Source organism: Pelophylax lessonae (assembly GCF_965119305.1).
Source record: "Pelophylax lessonae genome assembly, chromosome: 1".
Classification (NCBI taxonomy): Eukaryota; Metazoa; Chordata; class Amphibia; order Anura; family Ranidae; genus Pelophylax; species Pelophylax lessonae.
Genome location: NC_138768.1, coordinates 471,204,826 through 471,228,697, shown reverse-complemented (window position 1 = coordinate 471,228,697; position 23,872 = coordinate 471,204,826). Strand labels below are relative to the sequence as shown.

General features: G+C 41.1%; 1 protein-coding gene across 1 annotated transcript; it reads left to right on the top strand.

The window, feature by feature from the left end:
• Positions 1-1,136: 1,136 nt before the first annotated feature.
• On the top strand, positions 1,137-16,011 carry LOC309548017 (myeloblastin-like; the record flags this gene model as incomplete). The annotated part of the gene is made up of 5 exons (XM_082247997.1): positions 1,137-1,191; positions 3,240-3,393; positions 12,210-12,351; positions 12,453-12,686; positions 15,829-16,011. 5 exons carry the CDS (start codon positions 1,137-1,139, stop codon positions 15,976-15,978), a joined length of 735 nt encoding a protein of 244 aa, XP_082104123.1. The 3' UTR covers positions 15,979-16,011.
• Between the last annotated feature and the right edge of the window lie 7,861 nt (positions 16,012-23,872).

The following is a 23,872-nucleotide window of genomic DNA, read 5'->3' as shown; positions in this document are numbered from 1 at the left end:
ATTTATTTATAGTTTCTATGAGGAGGAAATGTCCTTTTTTATTTTTATAGTTTCAATATGGAGAGTATTTATATATTTATGTTGGAATTTCTTCATTTAGAAAATAAATATGATGATAAAAAAAACTACTTGCCTATCCTTATTTTTTAAAATGTAGGATATTGGGAGTAAGCAGCAATATATGTTTTAGACATTAATTACGAAATGAATAAAGGGACACATCAATAGTTAGATCTTTGCAGTAAAAAAAAAAAAGAGAATGGTAAAGAGTTTTAAATATTTAATTTTAAAAATACATGCAACATATAGAATAGCCAAATGATTATCATCAGCATAACGGAACACATGCCTCTTTAATTGTAAAGTATAGAATTATGAGCAGCATCTTCCTCCTTCTCACATTAACCAAGATGAGCATGTGCTCCGCATTTCATATATTTTTTTGACTGCCGCGAGACAGTAATGATAAAATGGCTAGTTTTCTTGAGAATATTCTTCCGGGTCGTTATTTGGTTCCGATCATGCGTGTTCCGATTAGTAGATTTTTGTCTGCCGAAATCTGTACTGACTGACGGAAAATCGGCCGTTGTGTTGACGGCCAACAAAAATTTTATAGCCTGCACACCAGATTTTATTTGGCCGAAAAGTCAGAGTCGGTTGTCGAAAGCATCATACTAACAAGCCGAAAATCGGCCGATCGGACGTTGGCCGAAAATTCCCGGCCGATAATCGATGCGTGTGTACGGGGCATTAGACTGGGATGCCATTAAAGTTCATGTGTATGTAAAGGCAGGTGTCCCAATACTTTTGGTAATACAGTGTAGCTGTTAGTGAAAAAGAAAAGGAGACATTTAGAGGGTGGCATCATCCTTGTATGATTTTCTTACTTACATAACTGAATCAGTATTGATCTTTAGTAACTTCTTTTGTTTTATACTTCTCTTTTCTGTTTAAGAATTTTCCACACACTCCATTTCCAGTTTCTGGACCTCTACTCTTGTGTAATTGCAGCTTGATCATTGTGGGTAAGAAACAACAGTTAATTATGTAATATAAGCCATTACCAGAAAGCTATAAATTTCCAGGCTCTAAAGACATGGCATAGCATAGCATAGCATAGCATAACATTGAGTAACATGGATCATCTGCTTGCATTAGTGGCAGCTTTGTGTGTATGCCAAGTGAATGGGGGTAAGTAGTACATTTTAATGCCGATGTATTATCCATTCTGTATGTTCGGCAATATTTTGTATTTATAATTTATGTTTCTGCCAGAAACATGGTGTGCTAATGACTTCTAGCTTTAAACCAAACCTATGTTTGAAGGTACCATTAGTTTATAAATCTACCCATAGACATTGGTGTGTTGGTTATATTAACAAAGTTAAAGCAGTTAGTTGGTCCCGATGTTCATAAAACAATAGTATGTAGAGGTTATATATTGCATAAGAAATATTTTTGAAGGAATATGTTTTGTATAACACATTACCACAATTCAAATTTTTTTTAAAAGAAACATTTGATTGATTGGGGGAAACATACTCAGAACCAAAGCCAACCAAGGCAATACATTGTTATTATCTGAAATTGTATAGAACAATTTACATGGAACATCTTATTTTTTTTTTTTTTAACCATTATATTCAGTGTAGGGTGTTACTAAAGGATATACAGTTTACTCTTTGAGGCCGGGTTCACATATGAGCGGCTGCGGTTCCTAGCATGGGGTCCGGTGCGTTCCTGTTCTCCGGGTTCAGGTGTGAATCAAGTCCACTTTTTTGCCTAAATTTGCACCTGACCCAAAGACGCACTGGACCCTTTTGTAATGCGGACCACGTGGTGGTGTTTTAACTAACTTTTGGCATACCTTATAGTCAAACTGACATATTTAAGCCTGCAGCATGATTAATTAAACATTTAGGAAAAGCCCAAAAAAATAATAAAAAATAATGTAATTACACTTTAACATTAGAAATATGTCCAAAGTGCACAAATGTGATTAAAGCCAAAGATTCCCATTAACCCTTGCATGCATATTGCAAAACTATAGCATTTATTAGAAAGAAGGGGTAGGTAGAACCAATGCAAGAAAAGGGTGTCTTGAGCACAACTGGATGAGACGGGGTCCCATTTATTTATTTATTACAGGTAAGTAAATACTTCTGTTAATTTACACAGTTCTTTGTATATATATATTGTACATTCACATCAGTCCCTGCCCTTTCAAACATATACTAGGGCCAATTTAGACATTATCTAATTTACCTACCAGCATGTCTTTGGAATGTGGGAAGAAACTCAAGCAGGCATTGAAAGAATAAAAGTAGGTAGTGTCATGGTTGGGATTCAAACCAACAACTTTGCTGCCGGTAACATTAATTAGTAAAGTAAACCTACTTTTACTTTATTTCTATAGCTAAAAAAGCTGTTTTGAAATTTAAAAAAATGCATATATATTTTAGAAGCTAGGCATAACTGATTGTATTTTAATAAAATTATTTTCCAGAGGTGGGATATATTTTAATTTTCATATTTTACCCTAATAATGGAACATTGTACACATACAGTTTTACTTAGCCCAAAGAGCAGTAGATTAAATTATCATGCATATAAAGTGAAAGCAAATGCATTAAGAATCTCATATTTGTGTCAATCTGGATATTCACAATAATTATTTTACATGTTTATATTCTTTATTTCATTGATATTTTTACATGAAATTAACTGTTAAATATTGAAAGGCCAATATTATTTCAGGAAGTATGATTTTTATCTTTACTTGGAACGGCTCCCGTTTTTTCCCCCCTAAACAGATACCTAAATAAACCTACTATCAACACCAACTATTGATATATAATAGAGCCAAATCCACTTGCATTTGTAAATGATCCTTTAATTACAAATAAATGTAAAGCTAATATTATAATGTGATAATATAATGTGCATGCAGATAATAATATGCGTGTAAATAATGCACAGTAATAAAAATAAGGCATGCCATCCTTTGCATATCTTTTTGAGGATTAGGTGTATTTGGTAGACATGTTGGGATTTTACCAACGTTTGTTAACAGTAAAATAAGTGCTCTAGTATGGTCAGTTGTTAGACATTTTCCATGTTACAGACTGCCTAGAAAAACCATACTTGCAAAAGCTATAATTAATATTATATTAATCTTTTTTTAGTTTAGGAATACATGAAGCACAGGATTTCATTACATTTGTGATATCTCTTTCTAGGATTCTTCAATACTGAAATTGTTGGGGGATGGGAAGCCAAACCCAACTCACATCCTTACATTGCCTCCCTACAGTTAGGACGGCAGCATTTCTGTGCGGGATCTCTAATTGCCCCTCAATTTCTTATGACTGCTGCCCATTGTCTATCAAACATGTAAGTATCTAGTTAAATAAACTTAAATCTTTTCTTTTAATCATGTTATGTTTCTTGGTTTCCTAATCTTCACAATGCTGCCTTACTAGTGGCACACAGCCTTTAGCCATAATGCACTGTACTTGCACCTACACACCTAGGTCTTCATTTACTGTAATAGAAAACCTGTCTGTCTGTGGATGGACTATTAGCTGAAGTGCATGGAGACCACGGTGTATATGTACTAGTACAGCTTTGAGGATTTCTGAAGATTTGGATCTAGAGGCTGTAGTCTGTCAGGAAGGCCGCACAGTGAAGATCCTCCATGCCGGGATGTTGAAAGTAAGTGTAACCTATATTGAAAATGCTGAGGGGAAGAAAATAGGATAAAGTGCAATAATAGTGCATTTATTCTTGAAGTCATTACATTCACAGATAATTCCAAAATATGATAAACAAACCATATTTTATGATAAAAAATTGCTAATTTTTGGAAATGATTTCAGGTGTTTCTCATCTCACACAATGACATGTCTTTTACTTGCATAGTACAGAGCTCTTGAATGGAACATACTCCCTTTTAATACCATTGTCCATTTTACAACCCTATCTACTTAGAAAAATTGCCTTTTGTTTATCCCTTCATCTTTGCATCTCTGGTGCTCTGTATGCATTGTAGAATGCCTAAACCGTAGTCTATGATCTTTACTGGTCTCTAAGTCAACACTTACCTTCACTGAAACCTGACTGCTCCCTGACACCAAATGTGCTGCAACACTATTTTATTGGCTTTTTATTTATTTATGTATTATCCACACCTTATGATCTTGCTACAGGTGTAGCCCTCTTAATCTATATTCACTACACTTACTATGACTTCACTTGGTTTCCCTATTTCCTTCATAATCCATGCAACCTCTCCATTCTTTTTCCCTATCTCATCCTCATACTATCACCTGGCCATGATTTTCTGCTTCTTGAATAGTTTTTCTTCCTGGTTTCCACATATTTTCCTCTTGAACTATCCACAATTATTCTATTATAGTTGAAGAATAGGTGGTCTAAGGGCAAAGTTTCTTGACTACTAGTAAAATATAACACTGAACTCAGCATAGTTAAGCAAAGTTACTCTTTCACACATTAACCTTCATAAGCCTCTAATATGTCAACTTATTGGCACATTTAACTCCCTACCATATCAGACTACTTCAACTCAAGATACTGATTTTGCCCAAAAGATATAGAAAACTAAAAAGTCTGATCTATCATCGTCTATTCCTACAACCTGTTAGAATCCATAGCTCTGCTTCTCCACTCTGACCCCTTTATTAAACCTTCCTATTTATCCTTTCTTTCTCTACAGGCATTTTGCCCTATGCCCATCATATGTACAATTATGTCAACGATATTGAAGAACAACGCTATTTTTAAGCATCTTAAATTTCTAGCTTCCACCCAATTTATCCTCTTCAATACACATCCAAAGTGCTTCAATATCTTGTCTTTAACAGACTTACTGTAGTCCTTCAATCTCAATTTGTACTTGATTCTTTTAATTTTGGATTTTTGCTGGGCACATTCATTAGAAACTAAACTTATTAAGGTGGCAGAAGACTCCTTCAGATCAATTTCAAAGGATTTCTTTTTCTGCTTCTCTACTTTTATCTCATCTGTAGGATGAATCCTTAGACCAGTACTAGTTCTTTTTCTTCCCCAACACTCTTGAACAGAAATTTTATTTTCATAGCAGTTCATACCATCTGTATATAGATGATATCCAGGCATACATTCCCACTAGTGTTGTTTCATTTTGAACTGCTTTTAAATAATTTGTTTTGATTGGTTTAAATAACCCATACACTTGACCAAAGTATAGCTAACCTAATCTTCATCTCTTTTCCACATTCCAAACTGATCCCTGATACCTTTTTGCCAATGTATCCTACATCTGTCCCTTTCACAGCACCACCAAAATATAGTCTTTCCTTGCTCAGGAGACTGTCAAAGTTCTAGTTCATACACTCAAAATGTATTTCCTTGACTACTGCCTACTGTTTAGTATCCACTAGTTAGTTTGCAACCTTTACAATTTACCAAGGCTGTTGCAAGACTAAAGTTGGCCATAAGGGCTGGCCTGCAGGCCAAACATTTAGACAAATGTAGACAAATCTCCCAGTGCCGATTTTATATTTTGACAGCAGGCCACACCAGCTGTCAAAATACCTGAACATTGCTTTTATCTGATTGGATACAGACACTATTTAGCCAACAATTCTTTGCCCAGCACCTTCCATTTTTTCAATTGAAGGATGTTGGGCAGGAGGGGGCCCACAAGGCCACCCACTGAGCGAATGTTGTCTGGCTTAACACAAATGCCAAACATTGCTCCATTTAGGGCCAACTTTAAATTAGATGTAAAACCTACATTACTTTTCTATATATTTTGTTTTGTAAATGTTATCTTATTGATATCACTCTGTCTGAATAAGTGTAATAAGTTGGTAGGAATTCCACCTGTGCCATTTCATCAACCACGTGGTGTTGACTTCTTGAACTTTCTGGATACAACTTTCTGGATACACTTTGTAAGCCCCGCGCACATACAGACATATACAAAAATTGTTTCTAGGATAGTGGAGTAGAGATAGTTGGGTGAAAGTCCTGTCACATATTGCCTTATGCTCTTTTCCATCTACTGCCATGACATCTCCAAACTGTTCTTTCTGCTTCATAACGGCTCTATTTATGCACTGCATACTGTATATAACATCTTCTCTTAAAAGCTACAAGATTCCTTTTGAAAAAAAGCTCTATTATCTTAAATTACTCTCCCTAGACTACTCCTAAATTTAAAATAACTAACAATCATTCAGGACCCAGCTTTTCAAAACTGCATGTTCACCTCTCTGTTTGTTAAAGAAAAATTATCATTATTCTTTTCCTGATGGAACAACGCACATGTAATACTTTGTCCTACCTTACCATCTTCTGATGGGACAAACTACATGTAGTACTTTGTCCTGCCTTCTCATCTTCTGATGGGGCAAACTACATGTAGTACTTTGCTTTGTAGCGCCTGTCTCTGGTTCCCAGCACATTCCCGAGGCAAGCACCAGCAAGTCAGCTCTCTCTGCATTCCTTTTGTCAGAGCTTGCCTCGGACAAGTGCTGGGTGCAGGAAAAAGGCAATGCAAAGCAGCTGTCTCCCTGCCAGTTGTGGTGTCAAGCGGCCATGTGGCAGGGGGGGCGCCTTATTAGCTAGTGTTTTAGGGCACCTAAGAAGCTTTTAGCTTGTGACAACAAGAAAAGTAAAAATAAACGGATTTTAAAGGCACCACCTATAGAAACTTAAAAGTATAAAATATATATATATATATATATATATATATACAGTGGTGGGATTTAGCCGGTTCTCACCGGTTCCACCGAACCTGTTACTAACATTTTACAAGTTCGTGGAACCGGTGGAAGCCGAGAGCAGCAGCAGAGACGGCTCTTTAAATAGGCAGTTGCTAATTAAAGAGCCGTCTCTGGGGGTGGACAGCAAAGCTTCCTGCTCACCTCCGCGCTGGCTGCTCCTTGTCTTGAGTCCCCCCCCCCTTCCTGCTCCACTAAGCAGCACAGTCTCCTCTCCTCCCCAGCCAGAGTCCCGACCTCACTCCCCCTCTCCCTCCCCCCCCCAGTCGGCTCCCGAAGCACACAGCCAGGTGCACTAAGAGAGCCGGAGGACACAGCAGGGATATCTGCAAGGCTAGCCCCCCTCCTCCCCTCTGTCATACACAGGTCGCCCTCGGAGCTGATTGCCCATCCATGCTGCTGCTGGAAGAAGCCCAGGTCGGTGACTGTGGATGAGTGTCCTGCAGCTTGGTAAATGTGAGTGAGCTGATCCCATCCCCCACACACCATCCCATACCCCACACTATGTCCCCTGGGGACAGGGACCCCTTCTAACCTGGGAAAAGGGACCCCTTCTCCCCTGGAGTCAGGGACACCTTCTCCCTTGGAGACAGGGACCCCTTCTCCCCTGGAGACAGGAACCCCTTCTCCCCTGGAGTCAGGGACCCCTTCTCCCCTGGAGACAGGAACCCCTTCTCCCTTGGAGTCAGGGACCCCTTCTCCCTTGGAGTCAGGGACCCCTTCTCCCCTGGAGACAGTGACCCCTTCTCCCTTGGAGACAGGGACCCCTTCTCCCCTGGAGACAGTGACCCCTTCTCCCTTGGAGACAGGGACCCCTTCTCCCCTGGAGTCAGGGACCCCTTCTCCCCTGGAGTCAGAGACCCCTTCTCCCTTGGAGTCAGGGACCCCTTCTCCCCTGGAGACAGTGACCCCTTCTCCCCTGGAGACAGTGACCCCTTCTCCCCTGGAGACAGTGACCCCTTCTCCCTTGGAGACAGGGACCCCTTCTCCTCTGGAGTCAGGGACCCCTTCTCCCCTGGAGTCAGGGACCCCTTCTCTCTTGGAGACAGGGACCCCTTCTCCCCTGGAGTCAGGGACCCCTTCTCCCTTGGAGACAGTGACCCCTTCTCCCCTGGAGACAGTGACCCCTTCTCCCCTGGAGACAGTGACCCCTTCTCCCTTGGAGACAGGGACCCCTTCTCCCCTGGAGTCAGGGACCCCTTCTCCCCTGGAGTCAGGGACCCCTTCTCCCCTGGAGACAGTGACCCCTTCTCCCCTGGAGACAGTGACCCCCTCTCCCTTGGAGACAGTGACCCCTTCTCCCTTGGAGACAGTGACCCCTTCTCCCTTGGAGACAGGGACCCCTTCTCCCTTGGAGACAGGGACCCCTTCTCCCCTGGAGACAGGGACCCCTTCTCACCTTAAGGCTTCTCCGTGGCCATCTCCCACCAGGAGCTCCTTCCCTACAGGGGGTTCTGGGGGACCTACTGCTGCCCGACGGGGATGATGAGACCCCTGAGGTGAAACTCACACAAATCAATTTTTTTATCATTTTAGGCCAATTTGTTTTCTGCTAAATCTTTTTGGTTAAAAAAAAAAAATCGCAATAAGCGTATTTTAATTGGTTTGCGCAAAATTATCACGTCTACTAACTACGGGAAGGATTTATGTGTTTTTTTTTTTTTTTTACTAGTAATGGCGGCGATCTGCGATTTTTAGCGGGACTGCGACATTTTCGGCGGACAGATCGGACACCTTTACTGAAAGTCGGAACTGGTTACTAAAATTTTTGAATCCCACCACTGTATGTATATATATATATATATATATATATATATATATATATATATATATATATATATATATATAAAAGTTTAACCAGTTTAATTACAAAATTGTTCAATGCACAGAAAAAAAAAACATGTAAATACATGTATTCTTTTCTGTAATTTGCACTCCACGCAAACTGCCATCCGTATATTGATGAATAATAATTATGATAGTAGACCAAATTTAGAATCCTTTATTAGCAATCCACAGGTGTTTTGATGTGGCAATTTCTTGACATGTTAGGCAGCTGATAACACTGATTCCTCTGGAGGAATATATAGTACACCAAAGAGCCACGTTAGTAAATCCTTACCACAACATGTCAAAAAATCAACACAAAACCCAAAATGCCAAAAGGAACCACAATGCATACCACAATGCATACCTTGGCAGCAGTTACCCTCCTCTCATGTGTAGGCCACTGAATTCAACTTGGCACACATGGCGACCACCAACGGACAGCTGTCCATAACTAATAATCCTGAAAGTTAAGATAAAAAGAAACGGGAGCAGAAACTGCCAATCACTGGCCTAATATCAATTCATTTTGTGGGATATAAAAACAAAAGGTGCTTTCACACTGTTCTGCTGTGGTTTCCCTGCACTGCGGTTTTTGTGTGGGTTACCCGTGCTTTCCCATAGACTTCCACTAGATTGAGTGTTCTCGGTGCGTTTTCTGAAATTGCCCAAAAGTCCTGCATGCTGCATCTTTTGTGCACTTTCAGGAAACACAGCAAAAACAACCTCATAGAAGTCTATTGGAAAAGCGCAGGTAACCCGCATGGAAACTGCAGGTACACTGCTCTGCACCCATGCTGCAAGGAAACTGCAGCAGGGCAGTGTGAAAGGGGCCTAAAATAATATATGTCCATTTTTGCACACACCCCTTATGATGATGATAGATAATTACCAGAATAAACATATTTGTCTGGGTGACAGCCCCATTCCTGTGAGCACAGCATAGCGTACATGGGTGACAAAGATTCAATAGGAGTATAGAAATCCCTCATATATTAGCAAAACTTATGAATGTCTGTCACCCCTCACAATGTTTCTACAATCATTATATTATGAGAACCTCCTCAGGGTTTTTATAAAGCAAAATACTGCCAACAAATCAGAGATAAGAGAGAAAAGGGGAGACAGAGTCTATACCTTAAACGTGGATGGTTTAGCTTGTCAGTTAGCACCTGGCCACTGCCTTCTGGATTAACAGCACTGCTTCTGTTGCTAAAACCCGCTGTGATCTACAGTATCCTAGAAAGAGAGCATTTGAGACACAAATGACGGAGGATTTGGCTCATGGTAGGAAAAGGTTTTTTCTTACTTCATGAGGCTTGTGTATTCCCTAGAAACATTGAGCTACTGCAAAATCACACACAGATATACATATAAAACATGCTTGTATGGCAACCCTATCACCCAAAATATATTAGAGTGCTAAAGTTATGTGCACTTAGGTCCAGAGGTACCAGGCAATCTCTACTTGTCTTCACCGTCACCCAAAGCAAAGCATAAACACTACATAGTGCTCACCATTTTAAAATCACATTTATTAAAACCAGTTTCAATACAAAGCTGACTCACATTCTTTTGTGCACTTATTCCCAGTGCAGTTTATACAGTCAATAATGACTCATCTATCGCCGGTCTGATAAATAAAACCAATAGTTGATCCTTTTTCCTGTATGTGTATGATGAAGTCCTGGGTATATGTGCACAAAAAGAATGTGAGTGAGTATTTTATTAAAACTGATATTAATAAATGTGGTTTTAAAACTGTGAGCACTATGTAGTGTTTATGCTTTACCTTGAATGACAGTGGAGACAAGTGGAGATTGCCTGATACCTCTGGACCCCAGAATGGGGGGAAAAATACAGCCTGTGGCCTCTGTAAAATGCAGATCATAGATTCAAGGCGAGAGCCCATCTTGATTGTAAAGCACTGCTGGTGGAGGAAATGTAGGCCTGATACACAGTGAAATTGGTGGCACAAGGCCCATAGAAGATTGTTCAGATTCATGACACAAAACTTTTTGAAATTGGTTGGATGTTTATACACACGATTTATTGCATAATATTTATTACATAGTTTTAGCACTTTAATATTTTTTTGGGTGATAAGTTTGCTATACAAGCAAATTTAATACATAGAACTTTGTATGATTTGCATAAAAGTAGCACTGCAATCATATCAGAAATTTAGGCTTGTGCATCCAATAGTACATTGGTACATGTTTAGAGCCTTTAGTTGTCCCTTAAATGTTTTCATTTCGATTATGACATGGACATACTCATTGCCATCTCAGTACCCATCATGAACTGACAATATATCACAATATATTTATCCTATTAAAGGTTATATTTTCACCTGGTGGCTCTCCCCGGACCAAACTAACTCATCTACTATGCTGGAGGTGGCCATTGTTGGATCCTTAGAGGCTTTGCAAGCTCTAATTTTGTGGTCCCAAGGCTTCGTATCCCCTAACTCCATCTAAGTTTACAACTATTAGAGCATAGAGGACCAGATTGGCTTGTGAAAAATACCCTAACACTGCAGTGTCACCCAATGCACCCCTCTGGAAGAGCCCCTCCCTACCTCATTTCTTTATGCTACCGGAGCCAGTTGTGTGGACTAAATACAAAATTAAATGTATCTCTCAGATAGTGGATCAGGGCTCATTAAGCCCCTTTAGCCCGCCTGTCTGAAGATTTTATTGTACCACTCACACACAATTTTAATTACAGGCAGCTCTCCCATGTCTTCCATAGCCAATTTCCACTGACCTCCCTGAGAATAGTGGAGTCGAAGCTTGACCAACTGCTTAGAACCGACTGTATTGAAAAACCCACGTCGTACATTTATGCCCATCTGGTGTTGGTTGCCTTGCCTCCATTAGGCAAACTGAGAGACAAATGGTTAAAGGATGCACCACACTTAGACACTGAGGATTGGGATGACATTTGGGATCTACCGTCTAAAACATTGTTTCTTTTACGTGAAAGATTAATCCAGTTTGCATTAGTACATAGAGCTTATTTTAACCCTTCTAGACTGCATATGATGAATCCCTCCCACTCTTCGGAGTGTTAGAGGTGTGGTGACCCACAGGGTGACTATTCCAACATCTTCTGGTCCTGCTCTCACATTACAGGTTTTTGGGCAGAGGTGCAAATTAGCATTATTATTTACACAAGATACAGGTCCTGAAAGCCATTGAAATCTGTATACTAGGCCTTGTTGATAATCTCCTAAGTGTGGACCAAATGGTTGGCAGACCCTTCTATGGCTTCCTAGACATTAAATAAGAAAGGCCCAGAGATGCCTAACAGAACGTTTGTCTGTTTTGTGCTATGTGCAGGAAACTGGGACAGCTATCATTATATAGATTGAGTTTTGGCAGCAGGAGGTGCAGGTTACATGGTCACACCATTTCCAATCTGATATTGTCCTGGGATTTTAATCTATGTCCCCTGCGTGGGGAACACAAGTTTATTCACGGTTTTGCTTCAGTGTTGTGTTTGTGGTACTTGTTTTTACATGAAAACTTTAATAAACAGATTTGAAAAACAAAAACAAATGTTATATTTTCATTCTTCTCTCAGTACTAGGCACCTATCTGATGTGGATGTGGTATTAGGGGCTCATTCTCTCAGTAGTAATGAGAACTCCAAACAAACCTTTAGGATTGCACAAGTTTTTGAAAATGGCTTCAATCCACAAACAGCGGAGAATGACATCCTTGTATTAAGAGTGAGTAATATGGCAGTTAAAATAATGTGTTGTGAAATATTGCAATGGCAATTACTCTTTCAGGCTCCAGAATTAGATAAATTCTTCTGTTCTCTGTTCAGCTTGACAGGGCCGCAACTCTGAACTCCAGAGTGAAAGTAGTAACTCTACCTCGTGTGAATGAGATAGTCCCCGCTGGGACACAATGTGTGACGTCTGGATGGGGACGGCTAGGGAATAATTCACCGTATCCAGACCTCCTGCAAGAGCTTAATGTCACTGTGACCAGCAGAGACTTGTGCCATCCAACCAACATTTGCACTGCAGTATTCATGAGACATGCGGGCATATGCTCTGTGAGTAAAAACTAACAGTTAAAGTATATGTAAATCCTTACCTTGTAAAACAACCCATTCAGTTTAAATTTAACTAAAAGGCAAATATTAGTGTATACATATAAAAAACATTATAAATACCTTTTTCACATAACCCTGGTTCTCAGCGGCATAAGGATCTTAAAGAGCTGAGGGAGGAGAAACAGCAGCACCATGATCTTCCCAGTGAATGGCTGTGTGTGTGGGGGGGACTTTAGGATAAGTCTGATTATTGGAGGAAAGTAGGTTCAGTTTTCAGTACAGCTAGAAAACTGACCATGCTGTGCTGCTGTCATGCCTAGTGTGCTCAGTTTTTAATTGGAAAGAAGAGAGACTGGTGGGAGAACCAGCTTTTTCACACAAAGGAAGCAATACAAAGAATACAGGATACATTTCCATACAAGCACATTGTACAGCAGACACATATCAGGAAAATACAACTATGGGTTGAAATATTTTTTAATAATAATAATAATAATAATAATACTCCTGGAAACCAGAAACCTGGAGCTAGATTTGTCCGCAAACCAACACCTATTGTATAGTAAACCTGTCACAACATGTGACAGCAATTCTGGTTGAGAAAAAAAAACATGACCATCACTTACAGTAGGAGTATTCAGTTATAAGGGCTGAAGATATCCCAAATTTCAGTGATGCATTATGGTTTACTTTGGGAAAACTAGAGGAAAGCAAATATGTTTGCTTTGCATTCCACCCATCATTACATTCCAGATGTCCTTTTTTAGTGCTCATTTTGAGAAAGCATTAGCATCTAATCACTGAGGCTGGATTCAGACTTTTGTTACACCTATTACACTGGGATGCATTGGCAGCCCATATTGAATGTGTTGCTAAAACCCCCAGTGCAGCAAGAAATGTGCAAGGATGCAATGCAGGATATTGTGTTGTGCCGTGCTATACTGCACAGGTGCTTTGTCTTAGTACATTGGGGTGACTTTAAAAATGCATGCACGTGTACATAGTGTATTCGCTGAAATGCAGTAGTGTGGTTTCAACTTTACTGTGGGATACACAGATGCTATAACAGAGACCTGTACTAAGAGGAATATGGAGAGTGCCTTTGCTGAAAATTTCTTCTAAACTGGCTCGATGCTTCACTTTCATGGGCATCCAATGGGTTTAATGCTTTTGAAGGACACTGACCAAGAAACAATTATGCAGATCAGGAGTTCTAATTTTACTCTGGCTTTTGAAATTAGATAGGTTTTCCAGGTTAATGACTCATATTTCAGCCACTTAAATCCTGTTTTCAGAAGGAGTCCAGTTACAACTTTCATATTTTACTCAGTACAGGTTTCATTTAGTTTTCTGCAATTTGACCTTTTTTTTTCTCAAGAACCAAAAGACAAGGTACAAAGAGCAGTGCCTTATACATTACCAATTAAAGCTGTAACTGACTGGTTGGTTTGGTTTGCAGAACACCACTGAAAGTCACTGATCGTTGCAATAGTATAGTTAGTTAGGTTAAAAAAAAGACACTAGTCCATCTAGTTCAGGGTTTCTCAACCAGGATTCTGTGGAACCCTAGGGTTCCTCCTGAGGTTGCTAGCAGTTCCTTGAGCAATGCGCAATTTCTGCCTCTCCAATAAGTTCCCAATGACACCATTGTTCCTTTCAACTATCTGTAATGGGGGTAATTCTTCCCAATGATGACAAAAGTAAGGAGCATTCTTCCCACTGACTGTCACACTAATGTGTCATGAGTTGTAGGTTTTTAAATTTTAGCAGGGGTTCCCCGAGACCAGAAACTATTTTAAGGGTTTCTCTGTGTTGAAAAAGTTGAGAAAGGCTGATCTAGTTCAACCTATAAAAGGGAAAAAGGAAAAAAAAAATACAATCCCACATACACAATCCTATACCTGCAGTTGATCCAAAGGAAGGTAAAAAAACCCCAACAAAGCATGATCCAATTTGCTCCAGCAGGGGAACAAAGTTCCTTCCTGATCCCCTGAGAGGCAATCAGATATTCTCTGGATCAACTTTACCTATAAATGTTAGTATCCAGGTATATTATGTACATTTAGGAAATAATCCATGCCTTTTTTGAAGCAATCTACTGAGCTGGCCAGAACCAGCTCTTGAGGGAGTCTCTTCCACATTTTCACAGCTCTTACTGTGAAGAAACCTTTCCATTGGAGATCAAGCCTACTTTCCTCCAGACGTAAAGAGTGCCCCCTTTGTCCTCTGTGATGACCAAGTTCACTATATGGACCCTTTATGTATTTATACATGTCGATCATATCCCCCTTAATCTTCTCTTCTCAAAAGAAAATAAATTAAGTTCCTCTAATCCTAGTAGTACTAGTAATCAAAGCAATGCCTTAGTAGTGATAGTGAAATAGGTGTGAGGGTTCCAAGTTCACTTTAAAAAGCAAAATCAAACTCCAACCTCCACCCCTAGCATCTGCAATAAAAAGGTAAGTTATACCCCATACCTTAATTAACAAGAAAAAAGACTGTCTTCACTGACAAGGGCTGCAAGTTCTCTAACACTTGCCATTGTTATTTGAATTATCTTGGTTAATGTGCACGTAAAACCCAATGATTTGTATGGCAGGACCTGTCCTTAGCCTTGCCAATGTGTAGGATTTCAGTAGAGATGCAAAATCCTGAAAGTCATACCGCGCTGGTCCTGTTACAGGCTGAGCAGTAAAGGAATTCATATCTTGAAATATGTCCCTGCTGAAGAGGTCATTGGTGGGTGGTGGACGAATTTTCATTTTTCTACTCATTCTTAAAATAACTAGGTCTTATGTCCAAAGGAAAAAGGAAAAGTTTATGTATTTGTCATAACAGCCAACTTGAAGTCTTTTCATGATGCTTTTGTGCAATAGAAAAAAGCAACTGGAACACGATTTGTTAACAACTCTAGCTTCCTTTTCTCCAACGTTTAGAATTGAGGCCTATTGTAACCTAATACTTATAGCAGCTTTTAAACTTCATAAAAATGAAAATTGAATGTTTACAAATGGAATTACTTTATATAATGAGAATACCCATGATTTACCGTAATCTAAAATTCTGGCACTCGTTAATTTGTTCTGGAAATAGAGAATGAAAACAAACTGATTTGACATGTGTTCTTAATTTTCTTTTCCAGGGTGACTCTGGGGGTCCCCTTGTATGCAATGGGGTGATTCAGGGGGTTGCATCTTTTGTACTCGGAGGCTGTGGAAGTGGAAAGTATCCTGATTTCTTTGCACGAGTTGCATTGTTTCGAAACTTCATTGATAGTGCTATCAATAGCTAACACAGCAGAATAAGCCCCATTCATTAATAGCCTTCCAGAAAAAATTCCCGCTGCTGGATATATCTTTCTTGCTTATGTGCACCCTTCTATTTCAATGGTTTCTCAAATCAATTGTCAAATAAACTTTTAAAGCATTTCAAATTTGTAGCTCACTGACTGAGTTATTGTATAGAATGTGTTAATTTAAAGGGTAACTCCACTTTTGTGGGGGGAAACAAATCAGCAAATAAATAAAAAACAATATAGCGTAAATAATTGCGACACAAATCATATCGTAATTGAATGTTATTAAAAATTGCCTTTCCTTTTCAATCTGCAGCCGCTGTAATGTTCTGGAAATGCAATGCAATATGGCTACCTGGAGGTGTATCACAGAATATATACTGACCACACCCCAGAAACCTCATTTCCTGCTTGTGTGATTGGCTCACCAATTTTCCCAGAAGTCTGCACTAAGATACAAGTCAGATTTCTGGCATCCCCTGGAACAAAAATGTCATTTTTGGTGAGATATTCCCAATGGGAACACATCTAAAGGGATGCAAGCCCAGCAGATTTCCTCATTAGAGCCCTGCAGCTGCCACAGCTGATAGATAATTATGAAACCACTCCCATTTGACCCACTCAGCATAGAGGAACAAACAATAAGTTTCTTCAGAATACCAAAAGGTAGGAATCTGCAACAAAGTTTGTTAAAACCCTTGCAATGTACACAGATCACCCAGAGGGAAATGTTTTTTCTCAACAAAAGTGAAGTTTCTAGCTCAAGCCACCTATAATGGCTAGTAGGTGGCGGACTCCTTCTTTGTTGATTGAATTCTCAGTATTAATAGATCTTTTTGCTTGAATTTCTGAAGAAATTAAAAAAGTTAGTGGGTCGATCAGCTGATCAACTTCTTTCCATAATAAAATATATTTTTTGTAGAAACATAGCCTAGGCAATGGCTTTAGAAAAAAAAAAATGTGCACATGTGTTGCATACCTCCCAACATTCTGAGATCGGAACGAGGGACATCTATTAGCAAAAGTATGTAGGCATAGAACACACCCCCCTGCCATGCCCCCTTTAACCACTTGCCGCCCGCTCACATGGAGCTAACTGCGGCAAAGTGGTTCGTTATCGTCCAGCGACGTTAGACCTTCATCACCAATAAAGTTAACCCCTTCCCTGCCAGTGTCATTATTACAGTAACAGTGCATATTTATAGCACTGATTACTGTAGTAATGTCACTGGTGCCCCCAAAAGTGTCAAAAATGGCAGTTAGGGGTCCAATCTGTCCACCGCAATGTCGCAGTCCCGCCAAAAAAAAAAAAAAATCGCAGATCGCCACTATTACTAGTTAAAAAAAAAAACAATAAAAATGACATAAATTTCCCGTAGTTAGTAGCTGCGATAACTTTTGCCAAACCAATCAAAATACGCTTATTGCGATTTTTTTTACCAAAAATATGTAGCAGAAAACAAATTGGCCTTAAATGTTAAAAAAATTAGATTTTTACATTTTTTGGGGGGGAATTTCATATAAAAAATGTGAAAAATATTGTTATTTTTTCAAACTTGTCGCTCTTTTTTTGTTTATAGCGTAAAAAGTAAAAATCGCACATGGTATTCAAATACCACCAAAAGAAAGCTCTATGTGTGGGGAAAAAAAGGACATACATTTTTTTTTTCAAATATTTTATTAAATTTGCATCATACAATTTACAACCTAAAGTCTAAAGGCCCAAAATATAAGTCGTACACATTATCTCAGGAATACAGAGTCATTCTTTTAACATTTTCTCTCAATGATCACAAAGCATACATTTTAAGCTGCACTAATGAGTCTATTCCATTTACATTTTTCCAAGATATGTATACCCTGCTTTATTATATTAATCATGGTATATCTCTGATATTGCATATTTTTATTATTAATTTATTTTCTCCTCTTCTGTATTCCTGTACTGTTGTTACTCTATTCATTTTCAATTCGGCCTCTACTTACAAAATATCCCCTCAACACAACCCTCCAACACAACCCCAAAAAAAAAAAAAAAGGGAAATTTTGCTTTTTTTTCAGAGGGGAAAGGAGCAACTGCTCCCCCTCCCTTCCAAGACGAGGGATACACCCAACTCCTCCTTCCTCCTCCTGTATCTACCCTTGATCATTTAGTAGGAGTTCTTTACCTTCCTCTGAGGTAATAAACTGATTCCATATTTTCCATGTTTTTTTATATCTATCCTGTTTATGTTGCGAGGACCATATTAGATCTTCCATTTTATTAATATATTCCGCTTTCCTTACCCATTCTGATGCTGACGAAGATGTAGTTTTTTTCCAGTGCGATGGTATACATGTCTTAGCCGCATCTAATAAGTGGGGGATCAGGGATTTCTCATATTCTTTTATTGGGATGTCGGATATATGCAGGAGGAGAAAGGCTGGATCCTCCTCAACATTGTAGCTTGTAAATTTCTGGATTAAAGAGCTCACCCTCGCCCAGAATGGTCTTATCTTTATACATTCCCAAAAAATATGGAAGAACGTGCCTTTCTCCCTCCTGCACCTCCAGCACCTCTCCTCCTCTTGTGGATACATTTTATGTATTTTATCCGATGTAATATACCACCTAGTCATAATCTTAAAGTTAGTTTCATGTATTTTCGTGCATCTTGCCGGTTTAAAGGCGAACCTAAAGATCCGCTGAAAAGGACATAAATTTAATTTAGGTACAGCATCGCATGACTGTGCAATTGTCCGTTAAAGTAACGCAGTGCCGAATCGCAAAATATGGCCTGGTCAGGAATGGGTTAAAATCTTCCGGTCTTAAAGCGGTTAAAAATACGCTCATTGAGAATTTTTTTGTCAAAGACACGTAGCTACATACATTTTGGCCTAAATATATGACAAAAATTGAATATATTGGATATTTTTTAACTGTCAAAGTAGAAAATGTAATTTTTTTTGCAAAATTTTCGCTCTTTTTTTATTAATATTGCAAAAAATGAAAAATGCAGAGGTGATCAAATTCCAAAAGAAAGCTCTGTTTGTGGGGAAAAAGGACGTAAATTTAGTTTGGAAAGGGGGAAAAAAGCGCCAGTGGAGTGCAGTTTTTAAAAAGAAGGAAGTTTATTAAAAATAAAAATAAATATAAAGGAACAGGTGACTCGAAAACGGACTCACTTCAGTGCAGTCACTGTGGTGCCCTCCCTGGTGTAGGTCAGTAAGCTCGGTGCCTGCTCTGGGTCCTGATGCGGTCCAATCATCCGGGAGAAGTCCGGGGTCTCTCAGGCGACTTCCGGGTCGGATCGGCATAGGAGATGTGGAGCGTTGTAGAGGCTTCTTCCGGCTGCGTCTGACGTCACGGGGTGTCTGGGCTTTGGTGGGCGTATCCGGGCGTCACAACATGTTTCGGAGCATGCGCAACATGCCGCTGGCGGGCATGCGCACTCCTTTGTCAAGTGTCCGGATGGGAGGACGTGCAGGAGATTATATAGGAGGCTGGGGGCGTCATTAAGGAATAAAAGCGGCAACGGCCAAAAAAATCTTAAAGCGGCAATGTTCATAGGAGGCACAGGGGAAAAGAATCGTATATACAATAACACATAAATATGTGTAATGTCCAAATGTCTTTTTGGCAAAGTTGACCAAGCGGTCCGGGGGCATATTCCAGGCACAGAATAAAAACATTTGATACTTGTACAAAAAGGGGTGCATACTAGGGTTGAGCGGACACCTAGATGTCCGTGTTCGACGGGTTCGGCCGAACTTTAAAAAAAAGTCCGGGTCCGTGTCCCGGACTTTTACCGAACTTTTCCCGGACACCGAACCCCATTGAAGTCAATGGGGACCCGAACTTTAAGGCACTGAAATGGCTCTAAAACACCACAGGAAAGGGCTAGAGTGCTGCAAATGGCAGCAAAACGTAATTAAGAGCATGGCAAGTGCTCTGCAAACAAATGTGGATAGGGAAATAACTTAAAACAACAAAAAAAAAACAGAAAAATAAAACAATGTTCTTCTTCATCTCTGAAGGATGAGGCCCATATGGAGTAGGAGGGAGGTTGAGGTGGTGGTGGATGTGGCGGTGACATAGGCGTGCGCACAGGGTGTGCTGGGTGTGCCTGGGCACACCCTAATCACCTAGGGCACATAGCATTGCCAGTGAGGAGATGGGAAAGATCTCCCTGGGACCTGCTCTGCTCTATTTCTCCTTGCCTACAGGTACATGGCCCCGATACATTACTCTCCCTGCTGGCAAACACATGCATGTGTATTTCAACTTTGGGGTGCACACCTTAATGCAATAGGCTGCGCACACCTATGGGCGGTGTAGGTGGAAGCGGCGGTGGAGGAGGACCAGGGCCGGATTAACAGCATCATGGGCTTGGTGCTGAGGATTTTGAAGGGCCTTAAGGGCCGTGCCTTGCCATGCACCCAGAGGAGGAAGGGTGCAGCCATGCATGCCTAATTCAACATGGGATGCTGTCTCTGAAGCCCATAAACACATCCATGCATCGCCAACTGTCCCTCCTTGTCCGGCCTTCACGCTGTGTGGGGAGGTTCTGAGGGTGCTGCCTGGGGAAGCGAGCATAGAAGCCAGACTTCTGTGTTTACAAGTGACAGAAGAGCGGTAACAGTGAATATGGCCAACCCGGGGCCTATATAAAAGGTAGGGGCCTGGAGCTGCAGCTCCAATAGCCCCTACATTAATCTGGCCCTGAGGAGGAGGACGAGGTAGCCAACACTGCTTCTTTTCAAAAATTTTAAATGAGGGTACACCCCAAAAGAGTGAGAAAGAGCAAAAATGGAACAATGGGTGGGTAAGGTCGGTATCCATTGCTATTCTGCATAAGGTACGGAAAAGTCCCGTGGGATCCATGCCTGGTTCATTTTAATGAACGTGAGCTTGTCCACATTGTCTCTGGACAGGCGGCTGCGCTTGTCTGTTATAACGCCCCCAGCCGTGCTAAATACCCGTTCAGATAATACACTGGCTGCAGGGCACGCCAGCACCTCCAAGGCGTAAAGGGCAAGCTCAGGCCATGTGCCCAATTTGGAGACCCAGAAGTTGAAGGGGGCAGACCCGTCATTCACTACATGTAGGCGTGTGCACACATACTGCTCCACCATGTTGGTAAAATGCTGCCTCCTGCTAAGACGTTCCATCTGAGCTGCTGGTGCTGCTGTTTGTTGTGGCGTGCTGACAAAGCTTTTCCACATTTCGGCCATGCTAACCCTGCCTTCTGAGGTGCTGGCGGTGCCCTGGTTGCGTTGGCGACCTCCTCCTCCTCCTCCTCTGCCTTGTGCTTCCACTGTGGCCCCGCTGTCAGATGGGAATGCCAGCAGCATGGCGTCTACCAGCGTGCGCTTGTACTCGCGCATCTTGCGATCGCGCTCCAGTGAGTGAATTAAGGACGGTACGTTGTCCTTGTAACGGGGATCCAGCAGCGTGGCCACCCAGTAATCAGCACAAGTTAGAATGTGGGCAACTCGGCGGTCGTTGTGGAGACACTGCAGCATGTAATCGCTCATGTGTGCCAGGCTGCCCAGAGGCGACGAAAGGCTGTCCTCTGTGGGAGGTGTATCGTCCGTGTCCTCTGTATCCCCCCAGCCACGCACCAGTGATGGCCATGAGCTGGCCTGGGTGCCACCCTGCTGTGAACATGGTTCCATCTCCTCCTCCAGCTCCTCCTCCTCCTCATCCTCCTCATCCTCCAGAACTGTGCCCCTGCTGGACAATTGTGTCCCTGGCGTTTGTGTGTGCAGGAACCCACCCTCGGAGCCCCTTGCGAATGACTGCCCTGAAAGCCTTTGAAATGTTACCTCTTCATCCTCCTCCTCCTCCTCCTCATCCTGTGCCACATCCTCTTCCATCATCGCCCAAATTGTTTTTTCAAGGAGGCATAGAAGTGGGATAGTTAAGCTGAGAATGGCGTCATTGCCACTGGCCATGTTGGTGGAGTACCCAAAACAGCGCAACAAGGCACAATATATGCAAATGTCAAATATGCAAACTATGCCGCAATTTAATGTTTTTTACACCAAAAGGGTGTGTATTGAATAGCGGAATAGGATAAAAAACTGTGTATCTCACACGTACAAACACAGACTAGGCCCGATTAAATTTTTTCCTACCCTAAAGGGAGGATGAGGAAGAGGAGTATGGAACATGCAGCACCCTCAAATCTTCAGAAGTATGAGATGAACCCCAAAAACTTGGAAAGGTGGATCTCTCTCACACGTACCAACACAGACTATCCCCCAATTTAACTGATCCCCAAAGGTTTTTGATTAAATAGCGGAATAGAAAATATGATCCAAAAAAAGTGTATGTATATCACACGTACACAACCACACTGGGCCCCAATTACTATTGTTTGTACCCCTAAAAGGCTAGATGAGGAGTAGGGGGAGTATGGAACAGGCAGCACCCTCAAACCTTCAGAAGTATGAGATGAACCCCAACAACTTGGAAAGGTGGATCTCTCTCACACGTACCAACACAGACTATCCCCCAATTTAACTGATCCCCAAAGGTTTTTGATTAAATAGCGGAATAGAAAATATGATCCAAAAAAAGTGTATGTATATCACACGTACACAACCACACTGGGCCCCAATTACTATTGTTTGTACCCCTAAAAGGCTAGATGAGGAGTAGGGGGAGTATGGAACAGGCAGCACCCTCAAACCTTCAGAAGTATGAGATGAACCCCAACAACTTGGAAAGGTGGATCTCTCTCACACGTACCAACACAGACTATCCCCCAATTTAACTGATCCCCAAAGGTTTTTGATTAAATAGCGGAATAGAAAATATGATCCAAAAAAAGTGTATGTATATCACACGTACACAACCACACTAGGCCCCAATTACTATTGTTTGTACCCCTAAAAGGCTAGATGAGGAGTAGGGGGGGTATGGAACAGGCAGCACCCTCAAACCTTCAGAAGTATGAGATGAACCCCAACAACTTGGAAAGGTGGATCTCTCTCACACGTACCAACACAGACTATCCCCCAATTTAACTGATCCCCAAAGGTTTTTGATTAAATAGCGGAATAGAAAATATGATCCAAAAAAAGTGTATGTATATCACACGTACACAACCACACTAGGCCCCAATTACTATTGTTTGTACCCCTAAAAGGCTAGGAGTAGAGGGAGTATGGAACAGGCAGCACCCTCAAACCTTCAGAAGTATGAGATGAACCCCAACAACTTGGAAAGGTGGATCTCTCTCACACGTACCAACACAGACTATCCCCCAATTTAACTGATCCCCAAAGGTTTTTGATTAAATAGCGGAATAGAAAATATGATCCAAAAAAAGTGTATGTATATCACACGTACACAACCACACTAGGCCCCAATTACTATTGTTTGTACCCCTAAAAGGCTAGATGAGGAGTAGGGGGAGTATGGAACAGGCAGCACCCTCAAATCTTCAGAAGTATGAGATTGTGTTCACTGTACCCCACAAAGATTGAGTTCACTGCACCCCACAATGATTGTGTTCACTGCACCCCACAAAGATTGTGTTCACTGCACCTCACAAAGATTGTGTTCACTGTACCCCCCAAAGATTGTGTTCACTGCACCCCACAAAGATTCTGTTCACTGTACCCCACAAAGATTGTGTTCACTGCACCCTAAAAGGATGTTGTTCACTGCACCCCACAAAGATTGTGTTCACTGCACCCTAAAAGGATGTTGTTCACTGCACCCCAAAAAGATTGTGTTCACTGTACCCCCCCAAAGATTGTGTTCACTGCACCCCACAAAGATTGTGTTCACTGCACCCCAAAAAGATTGTGTTCACTGTACCCCCCAAAGATTGTGTTCACTGCACCCCAAAAAGATTGTGTTCACTGTACCCCCCAAAGATTGTGTTCACTGCACCCC